Source organism: Terrapene carolina, unplaced genomic scaffold, assembly GCF_002925995.2.
Source record: "Terrapene carolina triunguis isolate 2854851 unplaced genomic scaffold, T_m_triunguis-2.0 Scaffold88, whole genome shotgun sequence".
NCBI lineage: Eukaryota > Metazoa > Chordata > Testudines > Emydidae > Terrapene > Terrapene triunguis.
The window spans coordinates 45997715-46024319 of record NW_020664439.1 but is presented as its reverse complement, the minus strand read 5'-3'; the positions used below and the strand labels follow the sequence as shown (position 1 = coordinate 46024319).

The 26605-nt window shown below is 47.1% G+C and overlaps 1 protein-coding gene across 1 annotated transcript in view; it reads right to left on the bottom strand.

Moving 5' to 3' along the window:
* Window positions 1-25047, bottom strand: part of IQCG (IQ motif containing G) — a 30289-nt gene extending 5242 nt beyond the window's left edge. The window contains exons 1-6 of the mRNA XM_024206328.1: window positions 24907-25047; window positions 22075-22322; window positions 20599-20727; window positions 18009-18090; window positions 9858-10019; window positions 9420-9494 (exon numbers count right to left, since the gene is read on the bottom strand). Coding sequence (XP_024062096.1) covers window positions 9420-9494; window positions 9858-10019; window positions 18009-18090; window positions 20599-20727; window positions 22075-22322; window positions 24907-25047 — 837 coding nt within the window. The remainder of the gene's footprint in view (window positions 1-9419; window positions 9495-9857; window positions 10020-18008; window positions 18091-20598; window positions 20728-22074; window positions 22323-24906) is intronic.
* Between the last annotated feature and the right edge of the window lie 1558 nt (window positions 25048-26605).

Genomic DNA, 26605 nt, shown 5'->3' with positions numbered 1-26605 from the left:
AAAGAAGTACATATGGCTTATAGCTTCATCACTGAGGATTAGGCCCTACAGATTCTTAGAATTACAAAGGTAAATCTCCATTTAGGGCCTGCAAGCCACTTCCTGGACTTATCCCCAAACACGGTAGGGATAGGATCCATGGGACAGGTGCCCATGCCTTTTCAGGATGTGGACCACATTTCAGTATGTAGATTGTTTCATGAACACCTGCACAGACTGCTTCCTCCCATTAACAGCTGAATAACATCCCTGGGGCAACGATAGCGATCACTGACATAGCAAAGTAACCTGAAGAAAGTGCTGAATGACTTTTAAACTCGTACTGTGATTTAGCAGCCTGGAAAGGAGGAGTCAGCACTGTATGGCCGGCCAATTCCCTGTGGAGCACAGTCTACAGTATGAGACCCTTGGATGAAGGACTCATACTTCTGCCTACATGTTATCACCTTTACTGGGAAATCCCCTCACTCCTGAACCTTGGTGGTGTCCAATGTCTCTGGGACGTAGGGAAAAACTACCTCAAAGTAGTCCCAAAGATGCCTTTTCTAACCACTGAGCCACTTGGCACCTCGCGTCCCCTAGAGATGAAGATGACAATTCTCCATACCAGACACAGTATAGTATAATATGGTATAGTTAGTATATTTTCAGTTCATTCTCAGGTGGTGTCAAACAATGATCATGTATTGGGACTGCCAATCATGAGTTATAGTTCCCTTAAGTCCTCAGTGTGACTTAACATTTTAAAATGTTGCCATTAGGGGAAGTGAACTAAACGTGGACCCACAGTCTGGCTACGAAGAAGGGTGATATGCTCAGGCTCCCCTTGCTTACTGACTGTTCCCTGTTTCCCCCCGGAAGAGATGTGAGATGTCGTGTTAATACGTGGCTTTTACCTTTTTCGGATAAGAAGTTTGAGAGAAGCTAAAAAATATGAATAGGCTTTAAAAGGCAAGCAGTATTTACTTACCATCAGAAAAGTCACCTGTCTGAAAGGCCCTGGTTCTTCTTCGAGTGCTTGCTCATATCCATTCCAGTTAGGTGTGTGCGCGCCGCGTGCACGATCGTCGGAAGATTTTTACCCTAGCAACACCCCGTGGGTCGGCTGTGGAGCCCCCTAGAGTGGCGCCGTTATGGCGCTGGATATATACCCCAGCCGACCCAGCGCCCCCTCAGTTCCTTCTTACCGCCCCTGACGGTCGTTGGAACTGTGGAGCGCGGCTTAGCTGATCTCCACACTCCCTAGCTTCTCATTGCTCTTGTTATAGTTAGTTATATAGATAGTTGTTCAAGTTAGTTAGTAGTTAGTGTATAGTGTATATATATATAGTTGTATATTGTTATCGGGGGTTGAGGGGGTGTTTTCCCCTTTTTCCCCCCGGCGCACAGCCGGGCCCATGCCCAAGGCTCCTGGCTTTAAGCCGTGCGCGTCCTGCGGGAAGCACATGCCAACCAGCGACCCGCATAGTTCTTGTCTGAAGTGCCTGGGAGAGACTCATCCAGCAGATAAGTGCCCTATCTGCAAGGCCTTCAAGCCGAGGACAAGGAAGGAGCGGGACTTTAGGCTCAGACAGCTCCTCATGGAGGCGGCTCTGAGTCCGGATCCTCCCTCGGCGCGCCCTGTCCCGGCACCGAGCGCTTCGGTGCGCAGCGCCCCGGCGGGCCCGACCGGTGCAGCAGAAAAGACTGTTCGGCACCGACCGACGTCGGCACCGCGCCCGCCCAAAGAGCCTCGGCACCGATCCATCTCTCCGGGCCACAAGAAGACCGCTAAGACACGGGACGTTGCTGCCGCGAAGGTACCGGCTCCCCCGGTGCCAGGGGTAGAGCTGCGTCCGCAGCTGGACCGCCAAAGACAGGCGGCCACACCGTCGACTCCGGCACCGAGGCCGTTGAGTCCGGTGCGGACTGTTTCACCACCAAGGCTGGTGGTGGAACCTTGTCTCCCTTCCACCCCGGAGACCTTCGCTACCGCGAGAGACCTGATCGCCCTCACTGAGCCGGCGCCGTCGCAACTCCCGGCACCGGTAGCGCCACGTGTGCTGCAGTCCAGAGGGAAACCTGCCCTGGTGCGCCCACCGTCGCCAGCACAAGTCTCTCGGTACCGCTCCAGATCCCGAAGCAGGTCCCGACGCCGCTCTGAGTCCCGGCGCCGAGTGTCACCTCGGCACCGGTCGTACTCGCGGCCCAGATCTTCTTCGCGGCGCCGTTCAACATCCCGGCACCGCCGTGACGACCGGCACCGATCGGGGTCGAGGCGCAGCTCTCGGCACCGGTATGAGCGCCACTCGGGCTCGAGAGGCCGCTTCCGGTACCACGCCTCCTCCAGATCGTCGTCACGTTCCAGATCGGGATCCCGGCACCGGAGGGACTATCGGCACCGCTCCAGGTCCCGGCACCGTTCGCCGGAACAACACAGGGACAGGTCCCCTTACGGTCGGCACCGATCGGCACCGTACCATCCGGTGCCGACGGCATCGGGTTCGGCACCGCCGTGGCCGTCGAGATCGGCGTCCCGGTCATCTGAAACTGTGGAGCCCGGCCACCTGCAGGAGACCGATGACCCGATGCAAGGACCTGCGCATTGGTCCTTTTGGACTCCTTGGGCCTACCACCAAGCACGAGGAGCTCCCCTGTCGGCTTCCCGCTCTGGCCGTTCGGACACCAGGGCCCCAGAGTCTACCATCTCCCGCCCTCCTCCAAGGGACGTGGAGGCTCCAGTGCCCGCACCTGCAGCGGCCCCTGACCAGGGGGCAGGAGATGCCCAACACCAGGAACACCTGGAGCAGGACCAACCATTGGACCCCTTGCCACCGGGGGCATCTTCCTCGTCCTCTCCTGATGAGGCCGTAGCGGGCACGTCCACCATCGGGCCGCCTCCGATAGACCTTCGGGCCCATCAGGACCTGCTGCGGCGCATGGCTCGCAATCTGGACCTCCAGGTGGAGGAGATTGCGGAGGTCCATGACCCAATAGTGCAGATCATTTCAGCGGATGCTCCATCCAGGGTGGCATTACCGCTGGTCCGCACCATCCAGGCCAACGCCACTACTATCTGGCAGACCCCGGCCTCTATTCCGCCCACGGCCAGAGGGGTTGAGAGAAAATACTTCGTCCCTTCCAGGGAACATGAGTATCTGTACACTCACCCCCAACCGTGCTCACTGGTGGTTTCCTCAGTGAATGCACGGGAGCGCCATGGCCAGCAGGCCGCTGCGCCCAAATCGAAGGATGCTAAGCGCTTCGATTTGTTTGGACGCAAGGTTTATTCGGCTGGCGGACTGCAATTGCGGGCAGCGAACCAGCAGGCGCTCCTGAGCCGCTACGGCTTCAATATGTGGTCCTCGATGGGGAAATTTAAAGAACTGGTTCCCCAGGACTCGAGGGACGAGTTCGGGGCCCTGGTAGAGGAGGGCAAGCGGGTGGCATGCACCTCCCTACAGGCGTCCCTTGATATAGCGGACTCGGCCGCTAGGACCCTGGCTTCCGGGATAGCAATGCGCCGAATCTCCTGGCTCCAGGTGTCGGGCTTGCCTCCGGAACTGCAGCAGACCCTGCAGGACCTACCGTTCGAGGGACAGGGCCTCTTTTCAGAGAAAACAGACTCGAGGCTCCAAAACCTTAAGGACTCTCGAACAATGATGCGCTCCCTGGGGATGCATGTCCCAGGGCCTCAGCGCAGGCCCTTCAGGCCGCAGCCTCAGCGGTTCTACCCTCCCCCGCCTCGTCCAAGACAGGACTTTGCTAGGAGGCGGGGTCGAGGTGGTAGGCGAAGGTCGACCGGCCCGCAAACCGGTCAAAACCAGGGCCAACCTAGGCCACCTTCTGGGCCTAGGCAAGCCTTTTGAAGGTGCGGTCGAGGACGGCACCTTAGCCACTTTCCAGGATCCGGTTCCCCCCTTCCGGGATCGCCTCTCCCGTTTCCACCGTGCTTGGTCCCGTATAACCTCGGACCGTTGGGTCCTTCGCACGGTGGAGAGGGGATACGCCCTCCAGTTTTCCTCGCCCTCCCCCCTTCCACTCCCCCTCCCCGTCCCTCTTCAGGGACCCTTCTCACGAGCAACTCCTTACACAGGAGGTTCTTGGGCTCCTCGCTATGGGGGCCATAGAGGAGGTTCCATCGGAGCTAAGGGGCAGGGGGTTTTACTCCTGCTACTTCCTGATACCCAAGTCAAAAGGGGGTCTACGGCCCATCTTAGACTTACGCGGACTCAACAAATTCATAGTAAAGTTGAAGTTCCGCATGGTGTCATTGGGGACCATTATCCCTTCACTGGATCCTGGAGACTGGTTCGCCGCCCTCGACATGAAGGACGCTTATTTTCACATAGCAATTTATCCGCCCCACAGACGTTTCCTGCGATTCGTGGTAAACAGGGTACACTACCAATTCGCAGTCCTTCCCTTCGGCTTGTCCTCGGCTCCCAGGGTGTTCACGAAGTGTCTGGCAGTCGTCGCGGCCTTCCTCCGTCGACAAGGGATACAACTGTTCCCGTACTTGGACGACTGGCTGGTACGCGGCCGCACCAGAGGCCAAGTGCAGGCTCATGTCCACATAGTGACAAACACTTTCCACGAGCTGGGCATTCTACTCAACAGAGAGAAGTCCACTCTAGTACCAACTCAGAGGATAGAGTTCATTGGAGCAATCCTCGACTCCAGACATGCCCGAGCCACACTGCCAGACAGCCGATTTCATACCATCTCAAGCGTCATTCAACGTCTCAGGGCCTTTCCAATTACCACCATAAGAACATGCCTTGTCCTTCTGGGCCACATGGCCTCGTGTACATACGTAACCAGGCACGCCAGACTGCGACTTCGCCCACTGCAGGCTTGGGTGTCATCGGTCTACCGTCCTCATCGAGACGACCTGAACATGGTGGTCACGGTTCCGGCCTCGGTCTTGGCCTCTCTCGCCTGGTGGACGGATCGCACAGCGGTCTGTGCAGGAGTACCCTTTCACGCCCCGCAGCCCTCCCTCCACCTAGTTACGGACGCTTCATCTCTAGGCTGGGGCGCTCACCTGGGGGAGCACCATACCCAAGGCCTGTGGTCCGCGTCCCAACTAGCCCTGCACATCAACGTCCGAGAGCTGATGGCGGTGCGCCTGGCTTGCCAGGCTTTCCTCAACTTCCTACAGGGCCGTTGCGTGCTGATTCTCACCGACAACACCACGGCCATGTTTTACATCAACAAGCAAGGCGGAGCTCGCTCATCTCCCCTATGCCAAGAGGCCATTCGCCTGTGGGAATTCTGCATCGCCCACTCGATTCATCTCACGGCGTCATTCCTTCCTGGAGTCCAGAATACGCTGGCGGACCGTCTCAGCAGGTCCTTCCACACGCACGAGTGGTCGATTCGCCCGGACATCATTTATTCCGTCTTCCAAAGGTGGGGGTTTCCCCAGATCGACCTATTCGCGTCTCGGGCCAACAGGAAGTGCCAGGCATTCTGCTCCCTACACGGGCGAGCCCCGGGCTCTCGGTCAGACGCCTTCCTCATGGCATGGAAAGACCATCTGTTCTACGCCTTTCCTCCATTCCCGCTCGTCCACAGGGTGCTGCTCAAGATCCGCAGGGACCATGCACGGGTAATTCTAGTCGCTCCCGCTTGGCCGAGACAGCACTGGTACACCACACTGCTGGAGCTGTCAGTACAGAGGCCCATCACGCTCCCCTTGACTCCGGATCTCATCTCTCAGGACCACGGCCGGCTGTGTCACCCCGACCTGCAGTCACTCCACCTCACGGCGTGGATGCTTCATGGTTGAGTCGGACAGAGCGGCAATGCTCCCAGGCCGTCCAACAGGTCCTGCTGGGAAGTAGAAAGCCCTCTACGCGGACCACTTATTTAGCCAAGTGGAAGAGGTTTTCCTGTTGGTGTGAGCAACGAGCTACGTCTCCCGCGCAGGCTCCTATCCCCTTGATACTGGAATACCTTCTGTCCCTAAGACAGCAAGGCTTGGCGACATCCTCAATCAAGGTTCACCTCGCCGCTATTTCCGCTTTCCACCCAGGAGAACTCACGTCCTCGGTCTTCTCTAACCCGATGGTCGTTAGATTCCTCAAGGGCTTAGACCGGCTGTACCCACAGCAGCGACAGCCGGTTCCGACGTGGAACCTCAACCTCGTCCTCTCCAGGCTCACAGGGCCTCCGTTTGAACCATTGGCGACCTGCTCACTCCTGTACTTATCCTGGAAGACAGCCTTCCTCGTAGCCATCACCTCAGCACGACGCGTCTCGGAACTCAGGGCGCTGACATCCGAGCCCCCTTACACGGTGTTCCACAAGGACAAGGTGCAGCTTCGCCCCCACCCTGCCTTTCTTCCGAAGGTGGTGTCACCTTTCCACGTAAACCAAGATATATTTCTTCCGGTCTTCCATCCGAAACCGCACGCTACTCGTCAAGACCAACGTTTACATTCTTTGGACGTTCGCAGGGCCCTGGCTTTCTACATTGACCGTACAAAGCCATTTAGGAAAACGACGCAGCTCTTCGTTGCGGTGGCCAACCGGATGAAAGGCTCACCGGTCTCTTCACAGTGCCTGTCCTCTTGGATTACGTCCTGCATTCGTGCTTGCTACGACCTGGCCGGTGTACCGACGCCACGCCTCACTGCTCATTCCACGAGGGCCCAGGCCTCCTCGACTGCCTTTCTGGCTCAAGTACCAATCCAGGACATTTGTAAAGCTGCAGTGTGGTCATCGGTCCACACATTTGCTACTCACTATGCGCTGGTGCAACAATCCAGAGACGATGCTGCTTTCGGGTCAGCGGTTCTGCACACAGCAATGTCTCACTCCGACCCCGCCACCTAGGTGGGGCTTGGGAGTCACCTAACTGGAATGGATATGAGCAAGCACTCGAAGAAGAAAAGACGGTTACTCACCGTTGTAACTGTTGTTCTTCGAGATGTGTTGCTCATATCCATTCCAAACCCGCCCCCCTTCCCCACTGTCGGAGTAGCCGGCAAGAAGGAACTGAGGGGGCGCTGGGTCGGCTGGGGTATATATCCAGCGCCATAACGGCGCCACTCTAGGGGGCTCCACAGCCGACCCACGGGGTGTTGCTAGGGTAAAAATCTTCCGACGATCGTGCACGCGGCGCGCACACACCTAACTGGAATGGATATGAGCAACACATCTCGAAGAACAACAGTTACAACGGTGAGTAACCGTCTTTTCAGTGCTGGGAAAGCTTTGTTTGGACAGTTGCATCAGAGGTGACACAAGGACATGCTGTGATAATTGGGCCTACAAAGGTACCCTCATTATGGGCCTAACTGTGGGGAAGTGGACAGAAGTTTATAAAGCAAGACAGACTGAATTAGTTCAAATGAAAAGGCCTCCTGATATAATTCAAGGACTGTGTTAAGATCCTGCCTGGTAAACAAGAGAATTGTATGACTGGAAATCAATTGACCAAAATTGGTGTCGGAAATTAGTCCTAACTGATTAACAAAATGATGAGGGCATGGGATGTTCCACCCAGCACTCCCTTTTGGGGTCCTTGAGAAGAGACTTTGGGGGAAAAGCCAGCTACCGCAATGCTGGCAAACTGAATGGAGAGGAATTGTAGAAATGTATGGCTGGAAGGGACCTTGAGAAGTCATCAAGTCCAGCCCCTTGCGCTCTGGCAGGACCAAGTAAACCTAGACCATCCATGGCAGGTGTTTGTCCAACTTGTTTTTAAAAGCTTCCAGTGATGGGGATTCCACAACCTCCCTTTGAAGCCTATTCCAGAGTTTAACTACCCTTAGAGTTAGAAAGTTTTTCCTAACATCTAACCTAAATCTCCCTTGCTGCAGATTAAGTCCATTACTTCTTGTCCTACCTTTACTGGGCATGGAGAACAATTGATCACCGTACTCTTTATAACAGCCCCTAACACACTGGAAGACTTAGCAGGTTCTCCCTCAGTCTTCTTTCCTCAAGACTAAATGTGCCCAGTTTTTTTAACCTTTCTTCATAGGTCAGGTTTTCTAAACCTTTGATCATTTTTGTTGCTCTCCTCTGGACTCTTTCCAGTCTGTCCACATCTTTCCCAAAGTGCAGTGCCCAGAATTGGTCACAGTCCTCTAGCTGGGACCTCACCAGTGCCGAGTACAGTGGGACAATTACCTCCTGTGTCTTATAAACACTCTTGTTAATACACTCCACGGAGCGAGTGAAGGACTTGCCGCCACCGCAAACTCGGAGCGCCGCCCGGTGAGTACAAGCGCCGCAGCGGGTGGTGCCTTTTTTTATGTCCGCTCCCCCGCTTTGCCCCAGGACCCCTGAATCCTCTGGGCAGCCCTGAGTGAAAGTCAACTCCAGAGACAGACACTGCATTGTCTCTTTTCCCTTTTGCGTGTGTTTCTTGTTTTGCCTTCAAGGAAATGGGATCGGACTTTAACAACAGCAAGGACAGCTCCAGCTCATCTCAACTAATGTCTTCTCTCTTCCCCAAAAAGGACAATTATTACCATTTTTAACACCATCTTAGAGACTGTCAGACATGGGTTTTCTTCTTCTAAAGACTCTCTACAGCTTAAGGGAAGGGAACAGGGGATGTTAAAATTAAAACCTTACTTAATACCTTACATTTCAAATGCTTTAACTGCTTTGCCTCCTTTTTCTGTATCTTTAATAAAAGGTTATAAAGAATTTTTTATAGTATGTTTGCCATGGTACTAAGCAGGCTGAAGTCTCTATAGAGCAAACCCTGAACCTTGTCCAATGCTGTTTAATGTTGAACAGTTTCAGGGTTGTGTTAACACCTTTGACTCTTTGGGTCCTTTCTTCCATATAAAATAATACAACAGACATTATGGATCGTGGGCAACCTGAATTAATATAACAGACGTTATGGATTGATTGCAATCTGAGTCTATCAAAGGAGTTGTGAATCGATATTTATCCTACCCAGCTGGATTTCCCTCTGAGCAAACAGGCTAGGATAAAGCAAAAACAGATTGATGGCTTCTATAATGTCTTTCCTTGCCCCCAGTGTCCTAGTTTACATGTGCAACTCCTGGGCCTGTGAAGCTGTAGTTATATTGCATGTATTAATGCCAGCTCCTGATGCTGCTGGAAGTCTGACCTATTTGCAATGAATGTACTTTAACTTAAAGCCCAATTATCTGAACATCTTGTGGTGGGGGGAGAACCCGCAGCATCTGGATGAACAGATCTGTCCCATCTCAATTTTGATTTGGAGGAAATAGATCCAGATTTAAAATAATCCAAAATTCAGGTAACCAGTGTTATGTTTGGGGGGCAAATGGTAATTCCAACAACAGTCTTGAAGCTGGTTGAGGGATAGATGGACATTAACTGTTTTCCTTAAGACACTAATTGCCACCCTAGGAATAAGCTGATGTGATTTTTCTAGGTTGCTGCCTTAAGTGCTAATTGAAAACATTTGAGTCACCCACCATCTGTTGTTGCCTGAGGAAATTTTCAATCTCCACGTGGACTCTAATCTCCTCATCATTTTTGATCCTCAGCGTCTGTGATCAATAAAGACAGAACAGGTCAGAGGCTATCTTGGCACGCACATATGCATACACTGTGACGAGGTGCGCCGGCGAGTGACTGCTCGTAGTGGTGAATGGACAGCACGTCTGAAAGTGACAGGCTCTTGCTCTGCAGTGTCAATAAAACGCCAGTTGTTCTATGTAAGAGAGTGAAATCTAGGAACGAAAGGCTGGTGGGTGAGACGGAGGAGCTTGTGCCACCTGCGTGTAAAACAAACCTCTCTTTGCAGGGTGAGTTACAGGTTGGCTGTTTGGTGGCAATGCAATCTGCAGTCAGCCAGCTCTCGCCTTACTAGCTGGAGATACTTTACACGCAGGCCTAAAGACGGTGCTTACCTCAATTTCATTGAACAGGTCACTCTCTGCGTGGCTGCACTTTTTCTGGGTCTGGTAGACCTGGAGCTCTGTGTCTTTCTTCACATAGCGGCTCTCCATGTCTGTCTTGGCCTTCATCTCTTGAAGCTGGTCTTTGAGGTATGCAATCATCTCGTTCCGGTTCTGAGGAATAGGCAGGAGGGAGGGGTATATGGGGGGGCATCAAAGCGAGCTTCAAAATGCAAGTCACCTCTCAATCTCTTGTGCCCACTACTCCAGGCAAACTCACCTGTGTCCCACCTCACATGTTTAAAAATCATAGTGCTGAAGGCTTCTCCCCGTCATCAAGGCAGGGGGCTGGCGCTGAGTTATTGACTCTGGGTCAGAGTTACTGACTCTGGGAGGTGGGAGAGAGGAGAGGCTGAGAGGGAGTTTGCTCCCCACACTCTGTAGGGCCATGTTCAACCCTGGTAGCCTCCATGTTACCTTATCCTCCACCCTCCCCCATGTGTCTCTGCTTATGTTTCAGAGTGTCACCTTCTGATCATAATGCCACTGGCCTCAGCAGAGCTCCCAGACAAGAGCTACATCACAATGGGGTTACGGTACTGAGCGTAAAATACATCACCATGAGGGTGTAATTATCCTCCAAGCAAGCATTACAGTCTAGGAAGTGAAAGAATTAAAGTACTTCATTACTTAAACATATGCTTGAAAGGGTTGGATTTTTATGAATAAATTGCAGTAAATGTTGATTTCACTGTACACACACAGCGATGAAAAATATGTATATAGATAAAATACAGAAATGCTTCTGGAGAAAGTAGAGTTTGATATAAGGATATTTACACTGTATATTTTGCATGTGACATTGACAGTTTGTTTTTGAATGGTTATATGATTTGGCTTTTAGAATCTCAACATTTACTGTAATTAAATAATTGTTGTCTGACCATCCCCATAATTTCCCACAGCTCTGAACATTGAAATTGTAAACATTAAAAAAAGGGCTTAAAAATAAATATCAATATCTATTGAAATTAAAAAAAGAAAGAGACAAAATGAGTTTTGCCAAACCCACTTAACAGCAATCAGAATATGCTAGGGGATGGAAATTCACACCTAAGGCACCCAACCTTAATTCTGCCCTGTAGTGACACCATATTTGTTCCCATAATATAAGAACTAGGGGCCACCAAATGAAATTAATGGGCAGCAGGTTTAAAACAAATAAAAGGAAGTTCTTCACACAGCGCACAGTCAACCTGTGGAACTCCTTGCCTGAGGAGATTGTGAAGGTTAGGACTATAACAGGGTTTAAAAGAGAACTAGATAAATTCATGGAGGTTAAGTCCATTAATGGCTATTAGCCAGGATGGGAAAGGAATGGTGTCCCTAGCCTCTGTTTGTCAGCGGGTGGAGATGGATGGCAGGAGAGAGATCACTTGATCATTACCTATTAGGTTCACTCCCTCTGGGGCACCTGGCATTGGCCACTGTCGGTAGACAGGATACTGGGCTGGATGGACCTTTGGTCTGACCCAGTATGGGCGTTCTTATGTTCCCCCAGAGTGTTGTCCAAGTTCAACGTGAGCTTCAAAGAGAAACCTAATTTTTAACCAACCGCATAGAAGGCAGCAAACAAAGAGGGAAGGCGTGATTATCTATCTAGAGGTTGCAGTGACAGACAGGTCACCAGGACACCTGGCCTCTAGAGCCCTGATTCAGGAAGGTATTTAAGCACTTGCATCACTTTCAGTAGTTCCATTGATTTCAATGGCTTAACATCAGGCATATGCTTAAGTAGTTTCCTGAATTGGGGTCTATATCTGGCTCTGCCACAGACCCCTGTGTGAGCTTGGACAAGTCACAACCTCTGTGCCTCAGTTTCCCCATCTATAAAAAAAATGACATCTCGGTTGTGAGGGTGCTAAGGTTTAATTCTTTAGTTTGCACAGCATGTTGGGCTCCTTGCATGGAAGTTTTTGTGTAACCAGAAAAACTAAAAAATTGCAAAGCAAATTTAAGAACAGGTGAAAATTGACCCTTGCTCTGTTCATATGTGCCACTACTTCTTGGAAAGCTTATCAGGGTGGACAGCATAAATTTTGTTGCAAAAGCACATGCTCTGAGTGAGTAAGGCATGCTGAGGGAAAGTAGCTGGCTATGTGCTGTCATCCCTTGCCTGCTCACTCTCACTACAATGGAGAGCTGAGATTTCCAGATGCAAGTTGGGTCTGAGCGTGCTCCCCTGGCAGAAGGGACTCCGGAGTTAAGAGGTACTGAGCTGATGTCTGTGGCTGAGTGTGTTTCAAGATGTTTGAACGCACTGGGGAATTGAAGAATGATTCAGTTTAGGATGGGGCTTTTTAGTTTTACTTCGTTTCTCGGGGTAACAGATGAAGATTTGAAATGCAGGATCGTAACTAAAGGAGAATTCTCTTTAATATGAAAAGCACAAGACGTGCTAAGAATCTAAAGGTCATAGCAGACTAGTTTGCAGTTACGTAAGACTGAGCTTAATGCATCTGGTTTTACTTCACGTGCCTTTGATTACTCAATCAGATTCTTCCTGTTTGCTTGCATGTTACAATGGGTTCAACATTCATCAGCTGAAGCTTGTGGCTGAAGATGAAACACCGAAGTGCTGGTATTATTTAAGTGATCTGAAGCCCACAGAAAGGCTCACGTCTTGTCGCTCAAGCACCATCACATTCCTTAACTGCGTAAACATGGAAAGATCCCAAAGGAAAAAGCCTGCTCCATAGCACGGTGTTTAAAGGCCATGAGTCATTTGAAAAGAGTTCCTTTTCAGAAGAGTTTGGAACACTCAAAGGGAAAAATCCTTCTTACACACACACACACACACACACACACAATCCCATCAGATATAGTCAGGGAAAGCAAACTGTTATAAGGCTCAGGACAATTAGGGCCCTTGGATGAGGTTTGTGTGTGTGTGTGTGTGTGTGTTAAAGTCATGCATCCACAATTGTTTTATGGTTTCTCAGCCTGACAGCCCACACTGTCATATGACTTGAGACAAATGACTTTATAACAAGCAGAGACATGACCTATTTATGCTCCATAATATAGCAAGGTTATCTGGTAATGGCTTGTATTTTCTTCTGTGAAACAATGCAGGAGGTGGGGGGTTGTTGTGCTTCCAGCAGACAGAAGGGGGAGCTTGTCACATGGCTGCATTATCCGTGGTTTTCAACCTTTTTTCCTTTTGCGGACCCCTAAAAAATTTTGAACGGAGGTCCAGCTCAAACCCTTCCACTGATAGCAACTGCAGCAGGGTCACACACAGAGAGGGGGTCACTATGGTAAGTAAGCCCCAAACCATTTTAAGGCTTATGGGTTAAAACCAACACCTTGAATTAATATAAGACATAAGAACGGCCATACTGGGTCAGCCCAAAGGTCCATCTAGCCCAGTGTCCTGTCTTCCGACAGTGGCCAGTGCCAGATGCCCCAGAGGGAATGAACAGAACAGGGAATCAAGTGATCATCCCCTGTCGCCCATTTCCAGCTTCTAGCACTGCAAAGGCTCCTACTAAACAATTAAGCCACAACCACCCTTCCCCTAGTCCTCATCCACAGCACCATGCTATCCCAGCCCTGGGCTCCGCGCACACACAGCTCTGCCAATACCCCTCTATCCCAACCTGCAATCCCCTGCTCTCCCAGCCCCAGGATCTCCAGGGTGGCTCGTACAAAACATATACTTGCCCCACTGTAATTATATACACATTCTAACTACCCTTTTATAGAACAGGACTACACCAAAAAGGGCTGAAGTTTGAAACGTGCCATGGATCTAGCTTTTCTTGAAGATTAGGCCCATTCTATGGTTTGAAAGAAACTTGTTTTGATTTACCAAAGAGACAGCCCTGTGAAAATGGCCTGGGGCTTCATCCAAAGTCAATAATAGCCTGTCCACTGACTTAAATGAGCTCTGGATTGGGCCCATGCTGAGCATGCATAGTAGGAAATGTCCTTAACTCTCTACAGGTGTATACTTAGAGAAAGAATGTGCTTGCGTGTGCCATTATTTAAATGCACACTTGTTTTAACGAAATTGCAAACTCCTAAAGCAAAGCCAGCAGAGCTTGTGAAGTCTGTAAGACACGTCAGTCTGGATTGTTTCTTTTCCTTTTTTAAAAGCATTAGGAAATTAAATCCAATAAACAGTTAATGTAACACTAAGGCTATAACCGTAAGGAATGAGGAGTTGCAAAACAGGGGTCGGAGCTTTCTCAGGGGACAGACCAAGATTGTGGCATGAACTCCCATAGGAACTAAGGGCCATCACAAACCTCACCATCTTCCACTCCAAGTTCAAGGCAAGTTTCTATGACCTGGCTGCTTTACGGTAAACACATGGGGGTGGGAGTTGTAAAAATTTCTAAAACAAAATACTACACGGCACACATTTCTCTTCCCTGCAAGAGGATGAGAGAACAAACGTGACAAATGTTGGCCATGCTACTTTGAGCATCTTCTAGCAGTGCATTAATATTAAGGTGATGAGCATGGTATAAGAACCTCTACAGAGAAGAATGAATAAAAGCTAAGTATCCAATCTAAATGTTAACTTGGTGTGCGTATAACCTACTCTCCTGCACACACCACGTTATATTCTTGGTTTTCTGCTACAGGTATGCAGCCTACTATATTACTGATTGCTGCAAAATGTATACTGTAAAATCTACAGGCTGTGTAAAGAGTGCTGCTGGAACTTAAAAGTTTTCATTGCCTGACTTTTTGATACTGACTGTGCAACCTTAGGGTTACATTTGCACAGTTTTTGCATTCAATCATCAATAATCATAATCTGTATAGAATATCACCACTTCATCAATGAAAAATTAAAAGGAAAATGCTACAAAATATAAGTGACTACTGCAGCAGCTATAGCTAAATGAATAAATCTTATTCCTAGGGCTGAACTAAAGTTATTAATGATGCGGGTGCACAAAGAGAGGAGAAAGAACAAGAAGAGCCTTGTTAATTTCAGCTCTATTAGAAATACAGGTGAATGAGGAATCAATGTTTGCTAAAAGGACAAAATCTGTAGGGAAGAGTATTTGAGACTCATTACAGAGAATGAGGAGAGAAAAACAGCTGAATAGCCCTGTGAGTTATTAATTAGTGTCTTGTTAAGAGCTAACACAGCTCAAAATAAGAACATACAAGGAACAGACCCAGAACAATGAATTTTCTTTTCTAAATCCATGATTATACCTGCTTGCTTCTGTTTTCTCTTTCACAGTCAGTCCAAAGACTGGAGACTGCTATGGGGACTTTAGTCCCTACCACCCTCTATTGTTGCTGCTCAAAATGCTCCATAATCAACATGCTTTTTTTGTAAATTAGTTGGCAGTGTGCCAAATCATGAAAGTCTTGGTAAAGTTGCCTATCAGAAATTCCTCAATGGACTGACTAGAAATCATTCTCCCAGGGAGACCTAATCGGAGCAGGTTATTTTTTAGCAATGGGAGGAAAGCAGGATTTGAAAGTAACTTCACCTTGATTTGTTATCAAGGATCAGGCTATAAGGAAACCCAGGAAGAGGACTTTAAGTTGGAAAGAAAACGACTGCAGGCTACGCTTTGTGAGGCTGATCGCAAAGACAGAAGGAAGGTACTCAAAGATCAGAAGGTAAAGGCTGAAAAACAAAGGATCATCACCTACAGCAAACGCAAAAAAGTTTAACAAAGCTGAGGCCAAAGCAGGGCCGCTCGGGGGGGGGAAGTGGGGCAATTTGCCCCGGGCCCCACAGGGGCCCCCACGAGAGTTTTTCGGGGCCCCTGGAGCAGGGTCCTTCACTCGCTCCGGGGGCCCTGGAAAACTCTCGCAGGGCCGGGCCCCCGGAGCTTCTTCCGCTCAGGGTCTTCAGCGGCAATTCGGTGGCGGGGGGTCCTTCTGCTCCAGGACCCGCCACCGAAGTGCCCCGAAGACCCGCAGTGGGGGGTCCTTCCGCCCCAGGACCCACCACCGAAGTGCCCTGGGCCAAAGAAAGCTCCAGCGGGTGAGGCACTTTTCCTAGTACTGGAAAGAGTTGTGGAAACTACATTAAAACAGAACAGCATGTGTAAGTTGGGCATACAAACACTGTTGGGCTTCTACAGCACTAACTTTGGCACCAGCTCTGCTCCTTATGTTGGTACAGTGCATGGAGAGCTTCCCAGCATTACCCTATGGGTGACCTGAATCTGAACTGGAGGAGACAACGTGCACTAAGAAATGGACAAAATATAATCCTCAAGTAACTGCCACACTACTTGAGGCCAAATGAAACAACTAATTTATTTCTTTTAACTGCCAAACAGAGGTCAACAGACTTTTAAACTGTTCCGTTTTCCCCCTTAGGGCCTGGATATAGGCTTGAGTCCAGTTTCAGCAGCAGAAAAGAAATATCTATTAAGTCACACATCTCCCTTTTGCAGACCAGTCTCTGACCTCAGATTCCTTTAGACGCAGTGCCGAACTGAAGGCACTGAAATCCTCTAGAAAAGTAATCCTCACTCTCCATTTCTCCTGGAAGATGTTTGAGCTCCTGTGTCTGTCCTTGAGCTTCCTTGGTTCACTACCTATCTTGTAACCATTTGTTCCTTCAAGATTGCCTTCAGTGGTTCCTCCTTTCTGCAAGGTTCACCTGGGTTCTTTTTGTCTCCTCCTTTTCTTCCTCCTACACTTACCCCAATTTATTTCATCCGCCCCCATTTGTCTCTTCTAGCCCCTCTATGCTGATGACTCTCAAATCTACTTTCCACTTCAACATTTCTTCCTGTCTCATTGATATCACGTTTGGAGGTTCTGCTGTTTCCTCAAACTATACACCGTTATATCTGAGCTCCTCATCTTTCCTCCAAAACCTTCTCTTCTCTTCTCCGATGCCAATACCATCCTTGTCAGACTTGCAACCATAGGGTCGTTTTTCAGTGGCTCTTGCTCTTCCATGCGCATCTAGGTTCTCACCAAGTCCTGCTGCTGCTTCCTCTTCAACTTCTATAAAAAGTAGCCCTTCCTCAATGTGCCTTCAACTTGAAATGTTTTTCCATACCCAAGTAATCTCCGGGCTCAACCACTGCTAAGTCCTCCCCTCTGGACTCCATTTTCCATCTCGCTCACCTCTGGTCCATCAAGAATACTGTAGATAAAATGACCCTCATTTGCCACTCAACCGATCACTCCTTTATACAGATCCTCTCCTGCCTCCTCCTCACCTACTGAATCAAGTGTCAGAGTCTTGTCCTTGCCTTCAAGGCCCTGCACGGCTCTGCCTCTATCTCTGCTGGTTTCTTTTCGCACACCCCTCACTCCATCGGTGTGCAGCAGCATCACTCCCTTCATTTCCCTCTCACTCTCGCCTCTTCATGCTTTCTCCCTTCTGCCTGGATCAACCCTTTATCACAGAACATTATGTCCCCACCATCTCCATTAACGCCTTCCTTAGAACCTATTTATTCCCCTAGGCCTTCAAATGCTAATCCCTGTCGGTATTATGTCATCCCCATCCCAATTAGCACCATCCTCTGGGTTTCCCACTGCATTCAAATCTGATCTGCGTCTCTTTTAAATTGTAAACTCCCTGAGGAAGAGACTATTATAGCTGTACAGCACTGATCGGTGCTTTAACAGTAATTAACAATCATTCAACACCCAGAACACTGGTGATGTAGCTACACTCGCTCTTGTTTTGTTTCTATTTTTCCCTGCCTGCCCCCAAATGAGAGAGTATTACTTGTGTGCTCACACCCTTTCATCAGAGGCTAGGTCTACACTACAGCGGGGGTCCGACCTAAGATACGCAACTTCAGCTACGTGAATACCGTAGCTGAAGTTGCGTATTGTAGGTCGACTTTCCTGGCTGTGAGGACGAGGGAAAGTCGACCGCTGCCGCGCTGCCGCCGACTCCGCTGCCGCCTCTTGCCGCGGTGGATTTCCAGAGTCGACGGCAGAGCGATCAGGGATCGATTTTATCGTGTCTTCACTAGACGCGATAAGTCGATCCCAGAAAACCGATTGCCTGCCGCCGGACCCTCCGGTAAGTGTAGACAAGCCCAGAGACTGTGAACCTCCCTAGGAAGGAGAGGTCCCGGTCTGGGCGTGCTCAGTAACACATTTCCTCTCTAGCAGGCTGCCCATCTCAGATATTCTCACCTGAAGTTCTAATTCCTTTTCTTTCTTGACATCTTGCAGCCATTTCTGGAGGGACTTTATCTCCTTCCTTCCTTCCTCCTCCCTAGAGGAAAAAGCAAAAGGGAAAAAAACCTACATTCCTTGAATACAGCACGAGAGAGTAGGGTTAGCTTTCCCCAGGAAGGGGACTTCCCCCCTTCTGATGCAGTGTTGCACCTTACAAAACACAGCCCTGCTCCTCCTGCTTGCGCTGAGAGCTTGTAGGTTGGAAAGCTCCCCAGGACTCTGCAGTACCACAGGGTGAGCCACCTTTCCTTGGCTGGTTGGCAAACAGGCCATTTCTTGTCCACTTTAAGCTTCAGGGAGGCTATGTATCTGAAAGTCATAAACTGGGATGTGATCATAGCGCTGATGACGTGGTAAATAAATCCACAGTGCAGTGATGTATGGTTCATGTACAACTGCTGAGCCAGACAGGTGGGACTGATTGGGAGAATGAAGCAAAAAATGCAGAATTCTTCCAACAGAAGCCTGTATAGACTCCACAAAGACTTGATTTATTTGGTTGAGAGAGTAGAGGAAGGAATCCTACTATTTGGGGACAGCTTCTATACTAAAACTCCCATAAATTTCAATGCAGGATCATGTCCCTGATCGCTAGCCATTTCCAGATTACACAGGCTTTAGTTTTTGTATAAGACTATTTTTGTTAAGGGTGAACTGAAAATCTATATGTTTAAAAAACAAACCTGTTCAAATTCTCAAATCAGTAAGGGGAGATGTATGGACACCAAAACTGACAAAGATGTTTACATTTCAAAACAAAATCATGGTAGTCTTTGGGGCAGGCATATTTTCTGTTATTGATGGGCAATTGGAATAGTTTTTTATTTGCACCAGCTTTCCACTTTATCCTTACAAAAGAAGGAAAAAAAATAGAATCTGTGCCTTAAAATGTATAGCCAGGAGCTTTCCAGCTTGTGTTACCCTAGCCCATGTCACTCTGATTTTCTTCTAAGGTTTTATGCTTATAATCGAATATCCATACAGGGGCTTGGGTGCATATGGCACTTCATTCATTCATCAATTTGACAGGTCCCTGTCCTAAGGAGCTTACACTCCAACATACATTCCATCTTGAAGAGTCACCATCTGGGTGAACGAGATTGAGAGAATGAATTTCCAGTCTTATCTCAGGATAAAGACTACTTTTAGACTCTCACAGGTTGACACTTAAAAATCAAATATGTAAATTTCTCTGTAGATGTCCAAAAATCAAGGGGGCTCGGGGCTTTTGCATATACTGTAATGAATAATCTTTGTAATGTTCCCTAGTACACTTTAATATAGTACTGTTTCGAACAGCACTATCTTAAAGCGCACTAAGGAACCCTTAGTGTCTACACAGACCAATTAATCCACAACACATTGGTGCGCTTTAGAAACCACACCTCTGTAGCCCACATTACTGCTCCATTTAGACAAACCTTTAGACACATGTAACCATTTCCGGGGTTTATCGGTGTTGGGATTTTTTTATCGAGTGTTTTATCGATGTTTATTGGACAAAACCAAAAATCAGAAGCCATGTTATACTGGAAGACATATAGGGCTCACTCAAAAAAGTGCAAAGGAAGGTGAACCCTTAGCACTGATTAGACACATCTGATGGATGCAGAATAAACTGAGATGCCATTTTCAGGTGTTGTAATTTGTCCATATTCTGTTTGAACTATCTGATGGTTATTCCACAGACAATCACCACTCGTCATTTTTCTTCTGCCCCCTGCATGGGTAAGCAGAACAGATCCCTCTAGTTTTAGATAGCGGGACAACTGTTGTATGCAGCAAGTATCCACTTGAGGAAATTAGACACTTCTCACTTCGGCCTCCTCTGCATTGGGGATTTGCCTTGATCACAGCCGTTGGTGGCCACCACTGTAGCTGCTTAAAGCCATAGTGTGCACTACTGGTGCTTACATTTGTTTGAAATCAAGGTAAGCTTCACCCATGCAAATCGCAGCATTGCCTGCCTACACTAGATGCAGGATTCTGCTGTTTGCTACACAGAGCAAAGCCGCCTTAAAACAGTGGAAAATGCTGGTGGTGAATTCCCCTCGCGTGACAGCTGCCATCTTGGCTGATACATCTGGGATTGAACTGAGGACCTCCAGAGCCAAAAAGCATGACCTACAGCTTGAGCTAAAGCTCTGTACTTGGGGCTGTAACAAACTCCTATTTGCTGCAGATCGCTACAGAGGGGAACCTGTAACGCACTCGCCAGTGGGTTACACTTGCCTAAGGTAACTCTCTGCTGATGGAGGCAGCTCTGCCATCTCTGTGCTCCCTGTCCCCAGCATAAAGGGAGGCAGGGGGCATGTCAGTAGCATTCTGGTGGCAGGACATGGGCAGGAGGGGGCATTCCCACCGGAGACAGGAAAAGTAGGCCCAGAAGTGACTTCTCTCCCTAAATGTAATGTAGTGAATGTTTACGAAGTACACAGCAATGCTCAGATGGAAGAAGCCGTGTTCTCTTGTATCCTGTAAGTGAGAACATGTACTCAGGAGCAGTGGTGATTGAAGCTGGGAAAATGCCTAACACAACCCTAACCTGATGATGGTGGTGTAGAAGTTAGTCTTCCTCTCCTCCTCTCTCTGCACAGCTTGCAGCAGACTCTGAAACGTTCCTGAAGTCTGCATTTCCTGCAGAGTTTCTGCAATCACATCGCTCGCATACTGCCTGCCGACAAGAACAAGGAGGAACACAACAGCAACTTAGACAAAGATGTTATTTTCTGGCAAGTCAATGCCTGGCTCAAACATACTGGCCCCTTTATTGTTCACTGCTAAAAAAGTTACAGTAACGCAATGTCCTGCTTTTCTTCTGTTCAGGTTCTTACACCAAATCCAAAGCATTTCGTCTGCACTACACAGTTTTGCTGACATAGCTATAATGGCACGAAAAAAATCACTCCCCTCACCCACGCCGGCAAAACCTCTGGTGTAGACAGAGTTATGTTTCCCACTATAACTCCCACTTGTGCATCTGGAGTATTTTGTAGTATGGTGGAGGGGTTACGTTTATGCCTTAAGACCGTCCAGTGTGCCTGAGTTATCATTTAACATTTATATTACAGTAGCACCAAGAGGCCCCACTCAAGATGGAAACCCATTGTGTTAGGTGCTGTACAGGCATTCACACAAACATGGTCCCTGCCCTGAAGAGCTCACAATTTACCAGCATGTAGAATTTCCTGGTGCATATGTGATTACAGTCTCAGTGGCAATTCTGCATTCATTTGGGAATTTTTTTTGCACTGAATTTCCTTGAACTCCTTCATTTGATTTTGCTGCTTAATTATACAGGCCAAGATTTTCTAATATATGTGCCTCATGTTAGACTCCTTAAATCAATGAGCTGCTATGTACTCAGCACTCTTTCAAATCAAGCCATCTAATTAGGAGCCTAAATATGGGCCAACATCTGGCTCCCTTTTTAAAAAAAATCTTGGCCTTGGTGTTCATTAGCTGTTCTGTAAAGCAGGATGGAGTGCACAGCAGTAATAGTGCTACAGTGGCATCGTATGAGACACTAATTGACTGAGCTCAAGAGACAATGCTCAGCCTGTTTAATTAATTTCACTAATAAACTAATATTTGCTAGAGAAACCTTGATCCCAAACATTAACACACCAGTACTGGATGGCTCCAGGGATGAATTATTGAAAGGTCATCAGTTTGGAGTCTATTAAAGTGATCAAAAATCATGAACACTAGACCATACTTTGCAAACCTTTGAGAAATTAGTTGGTAGTGTCAATCCACTTCCTAATGGATAGTTATCCTAGTTCCCAAACCACAGTAAATGGCCTCCTTGCTGTCAGTCTAAGCAGAAGCCAGGGTCTTGAATGGGTCTTGAAGACTAAACTCCCTATTCCCGCCAGGTCAGGGTTAAAGTACATTAGCAAGGAGGAGGGAAGCGTATATTGCTGCTATCTGTTCTGGAGATAAATGAAGGGCTTCATAGTCTTCAGGTCTGTCATCTGGCACCGTTCACTAAAAGTCACAGTCCTCTCTGATCACTCACCTATCAGCTTGAACTTTTCTGAGGTTATCGGAGGACACAGCACTCTGTTTTGCAGCCCTACTAAAAAGATGATTGGCCCTTTTTAGATCTCCACTTGTCTCTTGCAGCTGCTGCCCCAGTTCTGTGAACTTCAGTGATTCGGAGGGAACTGTTGGCCTGTTCTCTGACCTTGCTGACATGAGATGTTCAAACTTAACCCCCAACTCCTTCTGGCTCTTGACGATTTCACTAATTTCTTGGGCATCAATCTACAAGGGAACAAAAGATTTATGTGCATAAGGGACAGAAGAGAAATGAAAAACTCTGCAATGTTATGTAACAGAAGAGGAAACAGTTGATTAAACAATAAACGAGATTAGAATCATGCCCACAGCCATTGATATAGTGTATTAAATTACACACCAAAGAGACGGGAGTCTGAAATCTAAAAAAATGCAGTCTTTATTTATTTATAATGCATGCTTGATTTTGCAAAGACCTTTATCCCTCCTTAACTTTAAGCACAGGGGCAGGAGGGGAAATTCAAAATATTGGCCGCTACCTTCGTAACAAGCTCTATGGAAACATTTTGGATATTTGGGCAGTCTAAGGTGTGAGTTGGAAAACAAACGATCGAGATCCTCCGCTGATGTCAATGATCATAGCGCCATTGAGTTAGGACAGTTAACCAGCTGAGGATCTGCCCAGATGTACTGTGTGTATGTGTATTTGTGTGAATTGGTATATAAATTGTATACACTAAATGTACACAGACAGGCGCAAATAAAAAAAACTACTTTAAAGGAACAATATTAAAATAGCTTGAATCTCAAGTTCTTAAATGACCGAACTTCAGAAAAACCTGAGCTTGGCAAAGAAACTGCTTTAATGTAATGTAGTATCTACAGGCACTTTGATAGGTACCTTAAAATCCCTAGGATAGTTCAATTACCAAAGGATGGAGAGTTTGTAAATTGCATGAGGTGCCTTTTGTTCAGTCCGCTAGCAGTTTATTTTTTTGCGGCACAGTGTAGGAGGCAATTGCGCTAAATTCAGCAAATGGAAACACTCCATTCCTCTGGGGGGGGAGGGGGCCCATGAAATGGAACAGTGCGCCCTAGTCATTGATTGAGAAAGTTAATGAATGATCAGCTGACACTGTGATTAATGTTATATAAAATGTCATAACTATGATTGACTTCTACAGCTATGTGCTAGGCAGAAGATAGGGTGCCTTGAAATGAAACTGACAATTTACAACTGAAAAATATGGGATGGGATGCAGTGCAAAATGACAGAGCAATGGAGTTAGCACATAGCTGTTCTCTATATTGGGCATGACTTTCATTGACACTATCACAAACTGAACATGCGCGTCAGGAGGAGAACACCCCCTAGAATCCTTGGGAATGTGTTTTCTCTGTGGGCGTTCAATGCTAATATCAGAAGCTTTCCACACGCTATTTAGTGAATGAGAATTCATATCTGGGAGTAGGTGGAACTAGTCCATAGATCTCATTTCAGGGAAGGAGTGCCCTCTACTGTATGGCTTAAGCATTAGTCAGGCTCTGAATCCAGTACACACTTCAGATTCTGAGTATTCTCTGTCACAGTATAATAGACTTCTTGTTCTTGAAAACAGATAAGAGACAAAGGACTGGCATACAACATTAAATTTTACTTTACTCTTCCTCTTTCTTTCTCTGCTGATATTTTAGGCATGGTGAGAAGAATAAAACGAAGCAGCATTAGACCAGATAAACTAAGTTCCAGTAGTTTATGCCACCTCAGTCATGATGCTTCAATTATTTCCAGTTCCTTACTCAGAAGGAAAAGTTTCATAACTGCTCAGCCTGGAAATTGGCTGCTGCCTTAGGTAAAAGTTAAGATTCTTGAGGTGATAGCAGAGATCAAAACAACTTGCCTCTCAAGATGGTTAGGCCCACTCTTGGGTCTTATCACCTCATTCACCACTCTACCATCACCTGCAACTACCTCCTTCTCCAAAAACATCTCCACACTTTCAGTAGGCTGCCTCTAATACATGGAACACCCTGCTGAGCTGCCCTCTCCTTCAAATCTCCCCTCAAGACCCACTTATGCTGCGATGCCTAATGTGAAATCAGCCAGCTAATGACTCTAGGCTGAGGGGCAGTTGGTTAGTTATAGATTTAGGGTGGAATTTTCAAAAATGTTCAGTGTTGGCCCAACTCTGTTCCCTCTGAAGTCAATGGGAGTTTCATGAGTGACTTCTATGGGAGCAGAATTACATCAGTACTGAGTGTTTTTGAAAATCCTATTCTTATTTACTTTTTAAAAAGAAATGCATGTATGTATATACAACTTAGCTATGTTTGATCGTTTTCCTTTCCCTACTCCTTTGCATTTTGACTGTTATCTTAGATTGTAAGTTCTTTGGCATAGGAATCATGTCTTTGTTTATGTTTGTGGAGCGCCTACCTGAATGGGACCCAAATCCTTATTAGGGCCTCTGGATGCTACTGCAATATAAGTATTAAAATCAGTCTCCAGCTGAACAACAAGATGATGCATTTATAATAAGAACGGCCATACTGGGTCAGACCACAGGTCCATCTAGCCCAGTATCCTGTCTTCTGACAGTGGCCAATGCCAGGTGCCCCAGAGGGAATGAACAGAACAGGTAATCATCAAGTGATCCATTCCCTGTTGCCCATTCCCAGCTTCTGGCAAACAGACTGTTCCTTCTCTCACGGGCTGTGGAGCGCTTTACAATGAAAATATATCAACATTTATTTTTAAGAGGAGTCAAAAGAAGATGTAGCATAAAGACAGGAAGGAAGATAAGAGAATTTAAAAAATAGAGGCACCTACATTGCTGATGTCTGTCCTGCCCTCATAGGAAACTGGCATAATATATCCAAGAATAGCAAGCTGATCAAGACAGTCCTCCAGCACAGCACAGATTTGCACAGCTTCCAGAGGGGAGAATATTTCCATCTTTTTATTTGCCATGTTCTTGCTAAGAGGAACAAGCACAGCATGCGACAATGAGAGAGAGCGTGGAGTTAGCAATATAATACTAGATACTGATAAAGCCTTACATCTGCAGCCTTTCATCTCTTTTCTAATGTTTTGTATAACCTGTCCTGCACTCGTTACCCCAGAAATCATGCTCCCCTAACGGCTGCAGTTGAACATAGCAGGAACCTTAACTCACATTAACAAAATAATTTCACAGCCCCGCTCATCTTAGATCTGTTTGGGCAGCCTGACTCCTAGGGCGCAATGCTCCAAATTGGGTCAAGTGGCCTGGCCCTCCCAGCTCAAATTGGAGCATCCAGTGCTGAGATTTGTAGACTCACCATCCAGATTGAAAATGAAGGTGCCTACTAGCTATGTTGAACTCCATAGGCTGCACTTTTGCCAACTTATGCTTTAAACTGTTCCTCATCATTACCTTGAATATTTTTGGATCATCCCATTGACCTCAATACGAGCTGTTGGGAGCTCAGCACTTTTTGAAAATCAGGCAAGAGCCTATGTAGGGACTGAGGAAATTAACTTTCGCCTCCTATTTTTGAAATCTTGAACAAGTTTATTTCAATTCAAATGGGAAAAGTATGTTTATATACAAATCAGCATTCCCATGCCGCCTTTGCAAATCAAACAACACAGCATTAGACCACACTGAAGCTAAATGGAAATTGACCAGTCGATTTTCTTTGTCCAAGCTGAGCAAAATGCGTAAGTAAACATCACCATAAATAGTGGGGAAAGTATGTTAGAGTTTTTCAGTTTTGAGTTTGTCATCTAAACTGTAATATAGTTAAAGACATTTTTATTGTACATACACGGGATTTTTAATCACACTATCCCTTTTAACAACAAAACTTAGAAGGAATGTGTCTTAGATTTAGCTTTTTGCAGACAGTGGGTTTTTTAAAAGGAAAAATAAACATGATTGTGCTGAGATCCTCATACAATTTAAACTATCAATTTTTGCCAGTTATTTTTAAAGAAAAAGGAACAAATGCCAGTCAAGATCTTACGCAATTTTTTTATTTTTGCTTAGTAAGTTTCCAGAATTATTATTTGGTATTTGAATAGCAGCTTCTGGTCCATGTTACAACCCTCCTTCCCACCCCTCACAAACAAAAAAAACCCCACCACACATGCACACACGCATGAGCGCACACACACAAAAGAGATTGTGTTTGTACAGCAATCTAGCACAATAGGACCCTGATTCTGATTGGGCCTTCTGGGTATTACAGTAAAGTCTAATAATAGAAGTCTCCACTGGTCCTTATCTGTCTACTGTTGGACTTGGGCCATGTTTAAAATCTCTTGAACAAACACTCGAGGTCTGCAGAACATTACAGTCCCAGTCTGCAAGCACACTCTGGAAATGGATCAGAGCCGTGATTAACAGGGTTGAGGCATTGTTATGCTCTATGAATACTAAAGAGTTTTAGATTAAGCCATACTCTGTATCTGCACTGGAGTTAGAGTGAGTTACTTTCTTCAGCAACTTCCTGACTTGAAGAAACTGTAATCCTTTAATATTAGA